Raw genomic sequence first — 14,089 nt, 5'->3', positions numbered from 1 at the left:
CCGGGAGGAAGCAGGAGCTGCGGAGACAGGCGCGAGGAGGAGGCGAAGGAGAGGAGCCGTGGATTGGAAGGACCCGAGGGAGGGAGAGGCGGGAGGGTGGGGAAGCGAGGGAAAAGTGAAGCTGGGAGGAGAAGGCGGCGGAAGGTGGGGATTGATGCTTCTGTTTTTTGTTGCCGCTGCTGCCCTCTCGTTGGGAGCCGAGCCGGAGGGAAGGCGGTGGAGAGATGATTGCAGAGTTGGTGAGCAGCGCTCTGGGGCTCGCCTTGTATCTCAACACTCTGAGTGCGGATTTCTGCTATGATGACAGGTAAGGGGGCGAGAGGAAGGGACGGTGGCTGAGTGGCCCTGGAGCCTCCTGCTTTAGGGCTGAAGGGCTTCTTGGAGGAACTGGTTCCGCACCTCAAGGTTTAGGCGACATGTAAACATTAACACCTCAAGCAAACACCCGGTACGCGAGCGCGCTGGGCGGGCTGAGGGAGTTTCCGCTCCTAGTTTGCAGCAGGTTCTCTCTCTCTCTCGCTTCTCGCCTGTTGGCAGACGCTTAAGTTTCTTAGCGGAAATCCCGGCAATTTGGGAAACTGTTTAATGAACGTGTTAAAAAAACAAAAGTCTTAGGTATTCCTTGGTGCAACAAAAGCCCATTAAGCATTTTTTTAACATTTGGGCTGGAAGGAAGCAGCCCCCCCCCCCCGCGCGCCCTAATAGATCTTACTTTATCATTTCCTTTTATTGATAGGACACTTTTATTTTTCGAAGTTAAAACGCACGTTTGACAGTTGCCAAAATAGTGAAAAGAGAGATCGTACTCTGCTTCAACTTTTCTCTTTTGATGTGTGCGGTAGTTTGGGCGAAGATAATGCTGCTGATTGTATCTCCCGCTCCCCAGCCTACTTCACCAATCGATTGGGCAGCACTTTATAAAAGCCTTGGCTTCCATTTCTGTTTGGGCGTTTTGCATTAGGCATTAGTGATTCTCTTCTGCTAATTGGGGAAGAAGACGCCCCTAGAGACTGAAGTTGTCTTCTGCATTTAGGTGGCTAATGAGACCCGAACTGTGTTGTCAAAGAAACTGCATTGATTCCTGGAAAATGTCACAGTTGTGCTGGTGTCTCTACCTATTTTTTAAACTTTGTTAGTGTTTAGAAGCTGATGAAAAGCTCCAATAGCCATTAGGGAAAATTCCAATTTGTGCCTTTCCGGTGACTTAATCTGATTACAATTAAAACAGATGCATAATTAAAATATATTAGGGAGAACAGCACGCCTGGCTAAACTTATTAACCGTCCTGGGGTGTTTCATGCTCCATTGAAATTAAACCATCCAAAAAGTGAGCACAGATTTACTTTGACAGCTTTTCAGCAGCCTCTCTGGGCTATGGAAAGTGAATGGATCCCTAGGGTTAGGGTGAGGCAAAGAGTGAACTTAAGCAAAGTGGTTGATACTGAGGGGAGGTGAAGGCAGACTCTTCTCCTGGTGCTAATTAGCCATATTCTGTGTTCTTTGGTGCATCCAATCTGCAGCTAAAAGCATGCTCATGGATGTGTGTTTTAAATCAGTAAGTCTTGGTTCACATGATGTCTGTTGTAAAGTTTGCTGATAATAGGTATGAGAATATCTGTCAAGTCCTTCATAATGCATTTTATGAAGTGTCTGTCAAAGGCCAATTGATAAGAAAGTACTAGTAAACATAAACTTTCTCTTAACTTTTAAACAATGTGCTGATTTTAGAAGTTACACTATAAGCTTTGACAAATGGTCATGTTTAAGAGTGAGGTGAACTGAGCTGGCTGTCTTTTGTCTAGTTTTGTGTGATGGTGCACCTGCTATTGGGCATTTGTGGAAAAAAGTCTTTGTTTCTAAAGATGGGCGACTTTTCCTTAAAACAAGCTAAGGGATGGGTCTGGCCAGTTGCTGGCTTAGTTGGGAAAAGTTTGAATAGAGAGCATTTAGACCAGTATTATAGAGTTTATATAATATAAATGATATATTATTATCTACAATACTGTCATCATTGTAGAATACTGTGATAAACCAAGCATTCCTGTTGTATGCTCTTCTTGATTGCTGTCCAGTTCTTCAAAGAGTATATGTCAGGGGACACTGTTTTTTAAAATTTAAGGCAAAAACTAGACTGAATGTGCAGATACACTTTGTCTATAATTTTAATCATAAGTCAAAAATGTTAGAACTTTGTAACTTTGGAAGAATGGTGTGTGATGATAAATTAGTTGTGCTTTGATGGTTGGCATTTGTTATAAGTTCTTCACATGCTGTATATAGGTCAAACTGAGTGTTAAAATTGCTGACTTCTTTTTTTTCTAGCTACACAGATGAATTTAGTGTGATGATTTGCCCATATCATCTAATGGATAGCATGCTGAATATGATATATAGACCTTATATACCGATATAATATTGAAGGCCTGAAATATGCATTGTACTTTGCTATCATTTGAAAAGGATATTTTATGCAGAATTCTTAGCGGAACTACATGTGTAACCACATATTGCTAAAAACACGAAATCTTAAGATTAGCAAGCTTTATTTTTATGTATTCTAGGAATTTTGGGATACATATTAATGGAGTACTGAACTTATTTGTTGCATGCACAGCATGTTAAAGTGATTAATTGCCAAGGTTCACTGTAAGTTGTGACTTTCCAAATATATTTTCTAAGTAATATAACTCTCTTGTATGTGAAAAAGGATAAGAGCTGGGGAGCCAAGTGGAAACTGACTTCAGGATAATGATAATGTGTCTATTTCCACTGCTCCATTTTTGACTGCAAGGATTCGTGTTTAAAATGTTGCTTAAATTGCCCTCTGTGGATTCTGCTGCCCCTCAGAAACTTTTGTGAAATACAGTTGTGTTGCTTGAAGTGAAGAGAGAAGTACTTCCCTAAGAGAGAGATGGCTCTTAAGTCTGACTTCCTTAACTAAATCAAGACTCTGCATTTTAGCCTGAAGAATCTGGCATATATTTTAAGAGGACTTCATGTTGCTAGAGCTTAAGCATTATTGCTGTGGTACTTCTCAAAGATATCATTTAATTTAAATATAGTGATCGGGTTTACTTTATAAACTGTATATATAATTACTTTCCAATGTTTGATGTAGCGTGGTTGAAATTAAGTGGTAACATGAAACTTTCTTAAAGCAAAATCAATTTCCCCATGGTAAAATTTAATATTTTACAAGAGTTTCTGTGCTGAACTTAAGAATATGTCTATGATGTGTTGAAACAAACAGTAGAAGAGTAGCATTCACAGGATCTGATGAGAAAGCATATATGGTTTCAACTGTATTCTCCCTCCCCTTACTTTCAGTGTGGTAAAATGACTATATTGAATCTTAAATTGTGGTTAGAGTAAAATTGGAATTATAAATATTCAGTCTGCGCCAAATTTAAGTCATGTTGCGTGTGACTCCTTGAAGGAAGCTCTCTCTTATTTTCTAGAGAAGCTTGGTGTTTAGTCAGTGGAAAAAACATACTGACCCCAAATTCTCTGTTCTTTCATATATTTGTTGACAATGATATGGCAGGATTTTCTCTTCTTCCTCTTTAAAAATACTGTTATGACTTGCTCATGGAAATAGCATGAGAGGAGTCAGAGTACTTCATAGCAAACAAAGGTAATCGGTAAGCATGTTGAAGTCTGATTTCATTTTCCACATGTTATCTCCTTGATGAAATGCCCTTTGACGTCATACAGACAAGTAAATAGAAATGTAGCTTCTGCATGTTTTTAATTCTCTCATGAGTAAAATAATTTATGAGTTTAAAAACAAAAAGAATCTGAAATTTTTAAAGTGGAAAATATATTTGTCACTTGCCTGAATATTTTTTCCTTACTGTTCATTTTGTGTTTGTGAAACCCAGCCAAGATCATTACTGTTACTTATGGGCCTCTTAGTTATTATTTTGTACACTAACTATGTGAACGTTGGAAAAAAAACTTCACAGTAGAAATTTCTATTCTGGAATTAATAGTACTCAAAATGCTTAATAGCACATCCCTGGGTTAGTTTTCATTTGGATATAAATTTTTTTTAATACAAACATTAGATAAGATTTTATTCATAATGATTTTGCTTGACTATATGAAAGGAAGGAATGGAAGATTTAAAGCCTATTAACAGATTTTTTTACAGCTTTTTTTGTTTTGATACCGGATGTTGAACCCAACAGTGCTCAATCACTGAGCCATATCCCAAGCCCTTTTTATTTTTTATTTTGAGACAGGGTCTCACTGTTTTCTTAGGACCTTGCTAAGTTATTAGGCCCTGGGATTATAGGGGTATGCCACCATGCCCAGCTAAAATTTTTTCTCCTAAAAATATTCAACTATTCCTTCTACTTGGTCTTTTAGTGTTATTGTTAGTTTGGGTTTTGACTAAGTAATAAGAATGCTTTGTCAAATGATCAACCACTCACTCTGTTATTCTCTTTAAAAAGTTCTCTTTAATAGATTTGCCTCAGGCCAATCTAATATTATTATCTAAAAAATTCATTATGTTTAAGCACTGAAGGCATGCCTGGCACTTAGTAAACACGTATTTAGAAAGAATTACTGAAAAATAAGAGAGAAGTTTGCTTTGTATCAAAAGTTGTATCATCAGATAATTATCAGATGAAGCCAGAGAATATGGAAGTATTGTTTTATTCTTTAATTTTCTTCCCAGTTTATAATACACTGAAAAAAACAATGCAGTTGGAAGAATTTATAGTTTATGGACTATTTTATATGGTATTTTTTTCCCTAACTAAGTTTTGGTTGTTTGAACATATCTATTTGCAAATGGTTCATCTTGCACTTTTGAACAAGTGTAGCAATTGTTGGTAAATTAGATGTAAAATGAGGTGAAGTCTGTATGGATTGCTTTGCTTTACCTTCATTGAGCCCGTCACATGGTGTTTATCATAGCAAATGTCCCCAATACAAGCCCTGACTGGACAATTGCTTGTCAGCCATCTGTCTCTTAGTTGTTTTTGTACACGCACATGCATATGTGTAAACACACACACACACACACACACACACACACACACACATATATACACAATCATTAATTTACATTGTTGGTGCTATGGGCTATTGTCTTGTCATCTGTACTTAGTTCTTCAGTGCTAATGTGCCCCTGTGGTAGCACTGAATTCTCTGCTGCTATAATTCTGAACTAGTTACAACCTTTTGGATTACAGCATGAGTTAGGAGCACAGTTTGTCTTCCTAATCTCTTTGTTGATGCTTAACACACTAAAAGCACTTGTTTAAAATGCCCGTGATGGTGTGACTGTTTATCATAAAGCTAAGGGTGCATTACCTCTAAACCAGGCAGGCACCTTCACAGTATTAGGAAAGGACAAATTTTGCCCTAAGACATACTGAAAAATCTCTGGTTGACAAACATACATTATTATAACTTTAGTATCCTCACACAAAGTGCTTTTAACATGCGGACATTTTTCTTTTAAACTTTCTTGTTCTCTCTTGGGAGCTGGGTGTTATATCAACTTTGCATACTTATTTTAGTGGCTTTACAAAAGTGATAAATGTGTCAGTCTTGAAGGAAAGGACCAGCGGACTTTTTAAAGATATAAATACCTCTATGAATAGCTCTCCTTACTTAGGATATTAGTTACTAAAGAAAAAAGTGGAGTGATATATCATTAGAACTGCTTACCTTCAGTTTTTCATAGGATGAAAGAGGTATAATAATTTGGTTATGTACAGGTATAATTATGTGCAATGCTAGATAATTTCTTTGAAGACTTGATTTGTATGTGCTTTTGAGGAATAAACTTCTACATTCAGTAGATCGCTAATTATGAATACTACTTGATGGGCTGCTTTTATATGTGGTGAATGATACAGCAGTTCCTCACCCTTGGTATCAAGCATACTACCAAATGTTGTCCTGTCTTACCATGCTAGCAGATAAAATGTTTGAATCTGGGACTTTTACGATAGACCTATAATATATGCTGAGAGGTTGCCCTCTGACAGATAGACTTTCACTTAAGTTTATGTCTTTCTTTTGTTAAATTTTTTTTTAAATATTTCTGGTTAATAGGACTTTATTTAATTTATTTTTATGTGATGCTGAGACTCAAACCCAGTGCCTTAAACATTCTAGGCAAGTACTCTGCCACTGAGCCACAACTCCAACCCTCTTTTGTTAACTTTTAATTTCATATTCATGTCCGTATTCATGGATATTCATATTTTAAACTTTTTGCTGGGACTCTGTTACCTTCTTTCTCAGAACATTGTGTTGTGGCTGTGACATACGGTGAAGGGTTAGCCTGGACTTATTTTTGTTCTGGTTCTGTTGACGCTTTATTCATAAGTGTGAGAGCTTTGCAATATCTCTCCCAAATGTAGCCTTCCTAGTTGTCCAGGTCACCTGTTTTCTTTGGATGTCTGCAGTGACTGAACTCTCCTGTTAATCAGATTTGCCTTAACTTGACATAGGGATTAAAGACTATATTTTTGGCTATATTTTCTAGGCCATGAATTCCAACAAGTTATGGCACTATAAAATTTCTTTTGACCACTCTTCCTTGTTTTTCTCCTTTCCGAGAGCTTAGCTTTTCAATCATATTTGTCAGTTTCCCTGGCATTCAAAGTTTCTAGAATAAAAGGTGTTATTCATTTCAGTCTTGGAAAAACTTTTCAGGATTATTTCTTTGGTTTATAACTATGACCTTTTTGCTTTACAGATAAATGGGAAGCAAATAAATTTATTATACAGCAGAATTTTGAGGAAGCAAGAGCATTGAACTGTTTATTTTCAAAATTGGATATTCGAGTTATTGTCATGTTTTTGGAGGAGCTTATTTTATTTAAGGACATTTCATAAGTACAGTTAATTTATCTATAAAAGTATATGTTATATCTATATCGAGATTGAGCCCAGGGGTGCTTTGCTACCAGGTGCTAATGGACTCCCCTGAGTTGCTGAGGCTGGTCTTGAACTTGTGATCCTCCTGACTCAGCCTTCCTAGTTGCTGGGATTATAGGCATGTGTGCTTGGCATACTCCTTTGAAGGTTATACACATGCCGCATTTGATTAACACTAAACTACTGTATCCCTGTTAGAAGTACTTTAGTTTTTGTCAGAGGAAACGCTGTTTGCTTATGATAATTTGACATAGACTTTTGTTTCTTGATTTCTTCACTGGTGCATTTTGTGATATCAGAACGAGCCAGAATATGAAGCGTGGCATTGAGTGTAGTTATAGTCAAGGTAACTGGCTAAATTACATGATTTGTCAAATGAAACACACATTAGTGCCCTTGAAATTGCAGCTCTGTGCTAGGTGTTGTGGTCAAATAAAATGTTTTTTGTCAGATCTCTTTTGTTTTTTATTATTAACCTTCATTTCTGTGCAATTTATTATAATAAATTTATAATTATTGCTCAAAGCATCTAGTCAGAAAATGAGATGACTGTAGGCATACAGCCATGGTTTATTTAATTAGGAAATGCATATAAAAAGATTGCCATGGGTGGGGGGATGTGATGGAGATTTGAACTGAAAAAGTCACACGTTTTGATAATGAAAAGTGCTTTTTTTGGTAATTGTAATTCCAGAGATTATTGATTTCTTTAATAGTAGGTGAGTTTCGATAAGTTTGACTGTACTAGCCTACAAATTCTCATTTGGCATCCTTTTGGGGTATTTTAACTTCAAAAGATATGTTATGTACTGAGGAGTGGCCACTGGGGCGCAATATGGCTCTTGACATTTTGAACTGTGTTAAATGATGGACTGAAGTATTTCAAATAGCCACGTTTCAGCATTGGTTAAAAATCCAGTGGGAAGAATGGTGGTCCATATAACCCTGCATACTTGAGATTCTTTGGGTATTAATTTTGAATGCATTTCACAAGTTTATTTCTTACAAAACAAATTTGGGATAAATAAGACGAGTAAAATTTTTACAGTTGTGTCTTATGAAATTCTATTTTATTTTTCAATTGCTTTGAAGTATTCTGTGAAGAAGTGGAAAGGAGTCAAACCATGGTATCAGTTTTTTTTTTTTTTTTCATGGTATCAGTTTGGTTATCTGTGTGTGTTAATAAGGATGTTGTTAGAGAGCATATTGTTATGGAGCTTCTGTTGTAAACCCAAGATTCTAAAACCAGTGTTTTAAGAGAGGCAGATAAGTGAAAACACTTTGAGAAAAGTAAACATCTTGTTTTTGTTAATTTCCAATTTGTTCCACAGTGAAAACATGTCTACCCTGCTGTCTTTGTCTGTTAGTGGTGTTTCTTGGATTAAATATGAGAGTCAATAGTTAAGCCTTTTAGTAAGGCACCTCCTGAGGGAACAGGGACTTACTGGATCAGTCTGTGCATGTTGAAGTGACGCCCTGTATGTTGTGTCCTCTGCAGGGGGTGCTGTAGGTGGTAGCCGTAGAGATCACATTCACAGGCCTGGCTGCCTTCCTCATTGTCGGGGAAGAGGTTTGTCATTGCAGAGCCATCTGGGAGAAGAGGTTCTCAAGGTGGTATTGGCAGCTGTAGTGAACCTGTACTGGTTCCTTTGGGACATTTCTCATTTCTCATTGTTTCCTACACTGCCTTTTGGCTACTCCTATCTTCCTGTTTTCAGGCTGTTAAACATATAACTGTTTAGTCTGCTGCTGTTGCTGCTGCTAGGTTTTGCTTTTGTACTGGGGCTTGAACCCAGGGCCACAACACTGAGCTACATCTCTAGTTTTAAAAACATTTTTTTTTTTTTTAAATAGGGTCTTGCTAAGTTGCTCAGGCTGGCCTTGAACTTGTGTTCCTCCTGCCTCAGCCTCCTGGGTGTGGCTGGTTTATAGGGGTGCACCCCTGTGCTCCTTGGCCTGCTGCTTTTAATATCTTGGTAGAATATTTGTGTCCAAGTTTGTTTTTTTCAAGTATGTTCCCTTTAAAACAGGTTGCTTTTCTCCTCCCACAAATAATTAACTACAGGACTAGTCTCCCAAAGCAATTGAGAAGAGATCATTTTGACAAAGCAAGCTTCTAATGACAAATATTCCAACTAAAAATATATAGAAGAAAAGTTTTCAGGTGATGAAGAAGTTTAATCAGGCAAAAAAGACATTTTTATTTGCAGAAATTGGCCCTTTAGAGGGAAGCAATTATTTATAGCTGATTTGAAAAACTGGTATACCTGAATTCATCTGGCAAACTGCATTTAAAATAGGAAGATTAGTCTTGTAATACTATTGAAGGCAAAAAAAAAAAAAAACTTGTACTGAATTATGTCACTGAATGTATATTAATGAAGCATGGTTTTCTAGTTTAACTCACTCTTCTAGGGAAACATACTGCTTTCCTCAAAGAAAGTGAATTTGGGATTTGAATAAAAAGTCTATAAAGATGTCAATGTGCTGAAATTACCAACTATGGTTAAAATATCTTATTAAATGTGATTGCTTTAGGATTGTATCCTTCCGCCTCTGTTTGAGTCTTTCTTTTTTTTTTTTCCTTTTCAAAACAGTGTTTCTTGATTTTGTTCTATATCAAAGAGAAGGTTCACATGTCACCAACATGAATAATGTCACTATTTCTATGAATGAATTTTTGATGGCTACTTTTAAATGCTCTAGTGGTTGATGTTGAAGTTGCCTGTGGTTGTAGACCAGGGGGTTTAGACTGGTCCTCTCTTGTAGTTTGCTTCCCTGTGTTCATAAGGGTGATTTCGTTTAAGGGAAAAAAATAATGAAGTCAGCTGAAACCTCCAGTTTAGGGTTAGTGTTAGAGGTTGTTCCAATGCCTCCCTTAAAAAGCCTTTGAGATGAGCACTTGCTGACTCTCTTTGTATATGTGTGCATGTGATTCTGGATCAGCCCTTCCTAAACTTCAGTCTGCATAGGAATCAAAAGAAGACTGTGTCTGAGATAGGTCTGAATTTCTGCATTTCTGTCATTTCCAGATACTAAAGATGTGATAGGCTTATGAACCCCACTTTGTGTAATAAGTTTTATTTTATTTTAATATATTACAAATCAGCTCAGTGATTTACAAGACCTAAAGGAAAGGCTGCCTAAATTCCTGGGTCAAAAAAGGTTGAGGGTAGGTGTTTCTCTTCTGCCTATAAGTTTAGCCAAGTTATTCAATCTCTGCTTCAGTTTCTTCTTGTACTAGCTCCAAAAACACATCTTCCATAAGTCGATCATATGTATTTGAATTTTTAAATTTTTTTTCCTTTGGAACTGTGGATTGAACCCAGGCGCATGTAAACAGAGTCATATCTCCAGCTCTTTTTTTTTTTTTTTAAAAGAGAGAGGAAAGAGAGAGAGAGAGAGAGAGAGAGAGAGAGAGAGAGAGAGAGAGAGAGAATTTTTTAATATTTATTTTTCAGTTTTCGGTGGGCACAACATCTTTATTTTTATTTTATATGGTGCTGAGGATCGAGTTCAGCGCCCCGCGCATGCCAGGTGAGCGCCATTACTGCTTGAGCCACATCCCCAGCCCCACCCCAGCTCTTTTTATTTGAACAGTGTCTCACTAAGTTGCTTAGGTCCTTGCTAAATGGCTAAGGCTGGCCTTGAACTTGTGATGCTCCTGCCTCAGTCTTCCAAGTAGCTGGGATTACAGGTGTGTGTCACCAAGCCTGGCTAGTTTTTAAATTTTAAAAGGTGAAAAGCATGTGAAAATTCTAGGAAGTAATCTGTATTGAAATGTGTGTCACCATCATATACAAGAATATCATCTTTGTAACATATTGTATTCTGATTTTGACAAACTGATGGAATTGCCTTGGTGTAATCCTGAGGTCTAGTTCCCTTGGGGCAAGAAAAAAACCTTTATTGGCAACAAGCTTGGAGATGAGAACTTTCCAAAACAAAACAATACAACACAACTGTCTTGGTTGGGGGATGGGGATCACAGGCCAAGGCTTATGTAGAAATTTAGGGGAGATATATTTTTAGTCTGCGACAGGTGCTTGGAGGCCAGGGTGGTCATAAATTTCATGTTATTCTCCTTTTCTGACCCTCATTCAAACATTTCTGAAGTTTACCAAATGTTCTAGGTTCTGTAACTCTGAAGAAAAGTTATTAATTAAAACATTTCTTGTTTCAGGAATAGCTAATGTTGCCGTTATTATTAACACCGGAGAACAAAAGATAACTTCCCAGAGAATAGTTTTAGTTAGGTAGCTTCAAGCAGAGGAATTGTCTCATCTAAGCAGAGATATTTGGAGACTAATAATATATCACTCAGTTACAGTTACCTGCAAAATTAATGATTTTAAAAGCTATCTAAAAGCAAGTAAAGTTAGGTTTTTGTTGTTGTTTTGTTTTGAGTTTTTTTTCCTCCTGGTTTCAATGGACTTATGAATGGAAGAGGTCCTGATGCCTAAACTGGGTCTCTCGAGTTTGTGTCTTTATTGGTATTTGCTTCTGTTGAACAATCTACTTTAAGAAAATTTGGCTTGCATTTCATGAAAACTTTATAGACTTTAGGCAGGCAGCAAACTATGCAGTTTAGAGTGTGAAAGATAGAAATTTAGAAATGATATGGCAACAGGCATTTGGATAATGATATTAGGTGCAGGTTTCTACTTAGGATTAGAAAGGCTTGGGCCTGGGTTGCAGATGTAGCTCAGTAGTAGAGTACCTGCCTGGCATGCACAAGGCCCAGGATTGATCTTCAGCAGTAGGGGGTGGAAGTCAGAGAAAAGGAAGAAAAGCAGGTTTGGACTTATGATTTTTTTTAAACCTGGTGCACTTAAACTGTAGCCTTCAGGCACCTTGGGGGATTTTTGAATAGGTGAATGCCTCATAAAGCTGAAGTTTAAATGTCCTACTTACAGAAATCTTTTTAAAGATCCCATGCAAAACTGAGTTATATTTTCTTTGTTCTTTTAAAAATATTATATGTGCTATGTATTATTGTAGTATTGAGGTAGTATTGTGAACAAACACTACACCAAGAAAAAAGGTTAGGGTTTTAGTCTTAGAATTATCATTTGACTAGCTAAGTGCTTGAGGTCCTGGCTCTCTTGAACTCTATATTTCAATTGCTCAGGAAGAGAAAATAATAATAACTGCTGACCACAGAGTGAGGATCAAATGCAATGGTATGATGAACGTTCTCTGTGGTTTTAAAAAGCTGCATAGTTACGTATTTAGATGTGATGTGTTGGACTGGAGGGCTGAATGACTCAATTAATCACTGGACATGGAGTGTCTCACTCTTTACCCTGGGAACAGAGCTATGCTTTACTTCTTTGTCGTAGCTAAAATTTTCAGTCTATAGTTGAGCTCCTGCTGTCCAAGCTTTTATTGCATATCATATCCTCCTTCTCCTCCCACCCAACATCTCTGCATCTTATCTTTATCCACTTGTGTGGCCAGCGGTCAGCAGTTCTTGTTCTCTTCTCTTTCTTTTCTGTTGCTTTTCCTATGTTTTTGGTCTCTGTGCATGAAGACTTATTTAGACATTCTAGCCAGCCAGTCTTTCCTTTTGAGGATAAAATGAGTAATTTAGGTGCATTAGGTGTGAAGAATCTTTGGTTCTTCTTGGTAGAGTTGGTTGTTACTGGGTACTATTGTCTCCTTTATAGACATTCCTTTTTGTTTTGGGGTTAGATTTATATTTGGTACAGTTCTGGTGGCCCTGTGTTTAGGAAAGCTGTAGGATTGATAAACCGGAGTTTCTCTGCCTTGAGGTATTGGTATTCATCAGTAGTATGTTGAGAATTTGGAGTGAATGTGCTTAGCATGTGTGCTGAAAGGCAGTGTCGAACATCGAGGCCTGGTGGTACACATTGGTGATTATGAAATAGGACTTTTTCTCAGAACTTTTCAAGCAACAGCATGGCAGAGTAAAGATTTTAAGAACTTTGGAATCAGACAATTTAGAATTCTAATTCCAGAACTGTTTCTTATTTCATGGTGATTTTGATTGTGTTGATAAAAGTCTTTTAGCCTATTTCCTGTTCTATACAATGAGGATGGTTGTACATAATATATGGAGTTATTGGGAGCATCCAAGGAGGTAAGTTATGTAAAGATTGTGGTAGTATATCCAGTTTTGAGGGCATTAATTAATTATTTCTCTTAATGAAGAAATTATCTTTGGGTAGGCATGGTGGCACACATCTGTAATCTCAGCTGCTCGGGAGACTGAGGCAGGGGTATCACAAGTTTGAGATCAGCCTGTGCAACTTAGGAAGAACATTTCTCAAAATCAGAAAATAGAAAAGATTGGGGAGGTAGCTCAGTGATGAGCGATTGCTTAGAATGTACAAAGACCAGGTTTCAATCCATGGTACCATTAAAGTAAAAAAGAAAGAAAAAAAAGAAAGAAAATTATCATTAGCTGTGTTGGTGACAGACTAAGAAAACACTGTGTAAGCACTGGGGTTGTGGCTCAGCAGTAGAATGCTTGCCTAGCACATTCGAGGCCCTGGGTTTGATCCTCAACTCACATAAAAATAAATAAATAAAATAAAGACATTGTGTCCAACTACAACTAAAAAAAAATTAAATACTTACAAAACAAAACACTGTATAATAACATCTGAAAATTTATAAAGCATATTAGAATTTTTCTTAAAAGGAAATATACAAACTTTAAACATTTCTAACAATAAACTTGGTATTTCAGAAAGCATAACTAAAAAGGTCCAATGAGCAATAATAATTAAATAATAATTTTGGAATTTAATTTTCATCCTGAATTCTAAACTGAAAGAAACTTGTCATTATACAGATACTTGTACCCATGCGTGCATGCATACATGTGTAAATTTTGTTAAGAAATTGCAGGGAATAGTTAATCAAAAGTATATGGAAAACATAACAAGCTGTCTTCCATAGTCTTTATCGTAATTGACTTATTCTTTTCAAATGGATGTGTGATATATAAAAACATGTAAAATTATGATTTCTTAGCGTTTTAAAGAATATTCTACTCTATGATATAAAACAGACAATGAAATATCCTAATGAAAATATGTAGTATTTTTGATTCTGTTGGAAAATATGATGTTAAGGGTTATCTCAAATCTTAGGAATATGTTTGTATACCCTTAGGTTTATAATGTAATGAGAAGAAATGAATATGAAAACTCT

At 36.8% G+C, this 14,089-nt stretch overlaps 1 protein-coding gene across 6 annotated transcripts in view; it reads left to right on the top strand.

The window, feature by feature from the left end:
* Positions 1-67: 67 nt before the first annotated feature.
* Positions 68-14,089, top strand: part of Tmtc2 (transmembrane O-mannosyltransferase targeting cadherins 2) — a 376,362-nt gene continuing 362,340 nt past the window's right edge. For 4 of the 6 annotated variants that reach the window (XM_005324409.4, XM_078053056.1, XM_078053057.1 and 1 more), the window contains exon 1: positions 68-307. In XM_005324409.4, coding sequence (XP_005324466.2) covers positions 225-307 — 83 coding nt within the window. In that variant the 5' untranslated portion in view covers positions 68-224. The remainder of the gene's footprint in view (positions 308-14,089) is intronic. The other 2 variants (XM_078053055.1, XM_040280265.2) reach the window with 2 other exon arrangements.

Source organism: Ictidomys tridecemlineatus, chromosome 6 (assembly GCF_052094955.1).
Source record: "Ictidomys tridecemlineatus isolate mIctTri1 chromosome 6, mIctTri1.hap1, whole genome shotgun sequence".
Taxonomy (NCBI): Eukaryota; Metazoa; Chordata; class Mammalia; order Rodentia; family Sciuridae; genus Ictidomys; species Ictidomys tridecemlineatus.
Note: the sequence above shows the minus strand (reverse complement) of the source record. Positions and strands in the feature narration are given on the sequence as shown.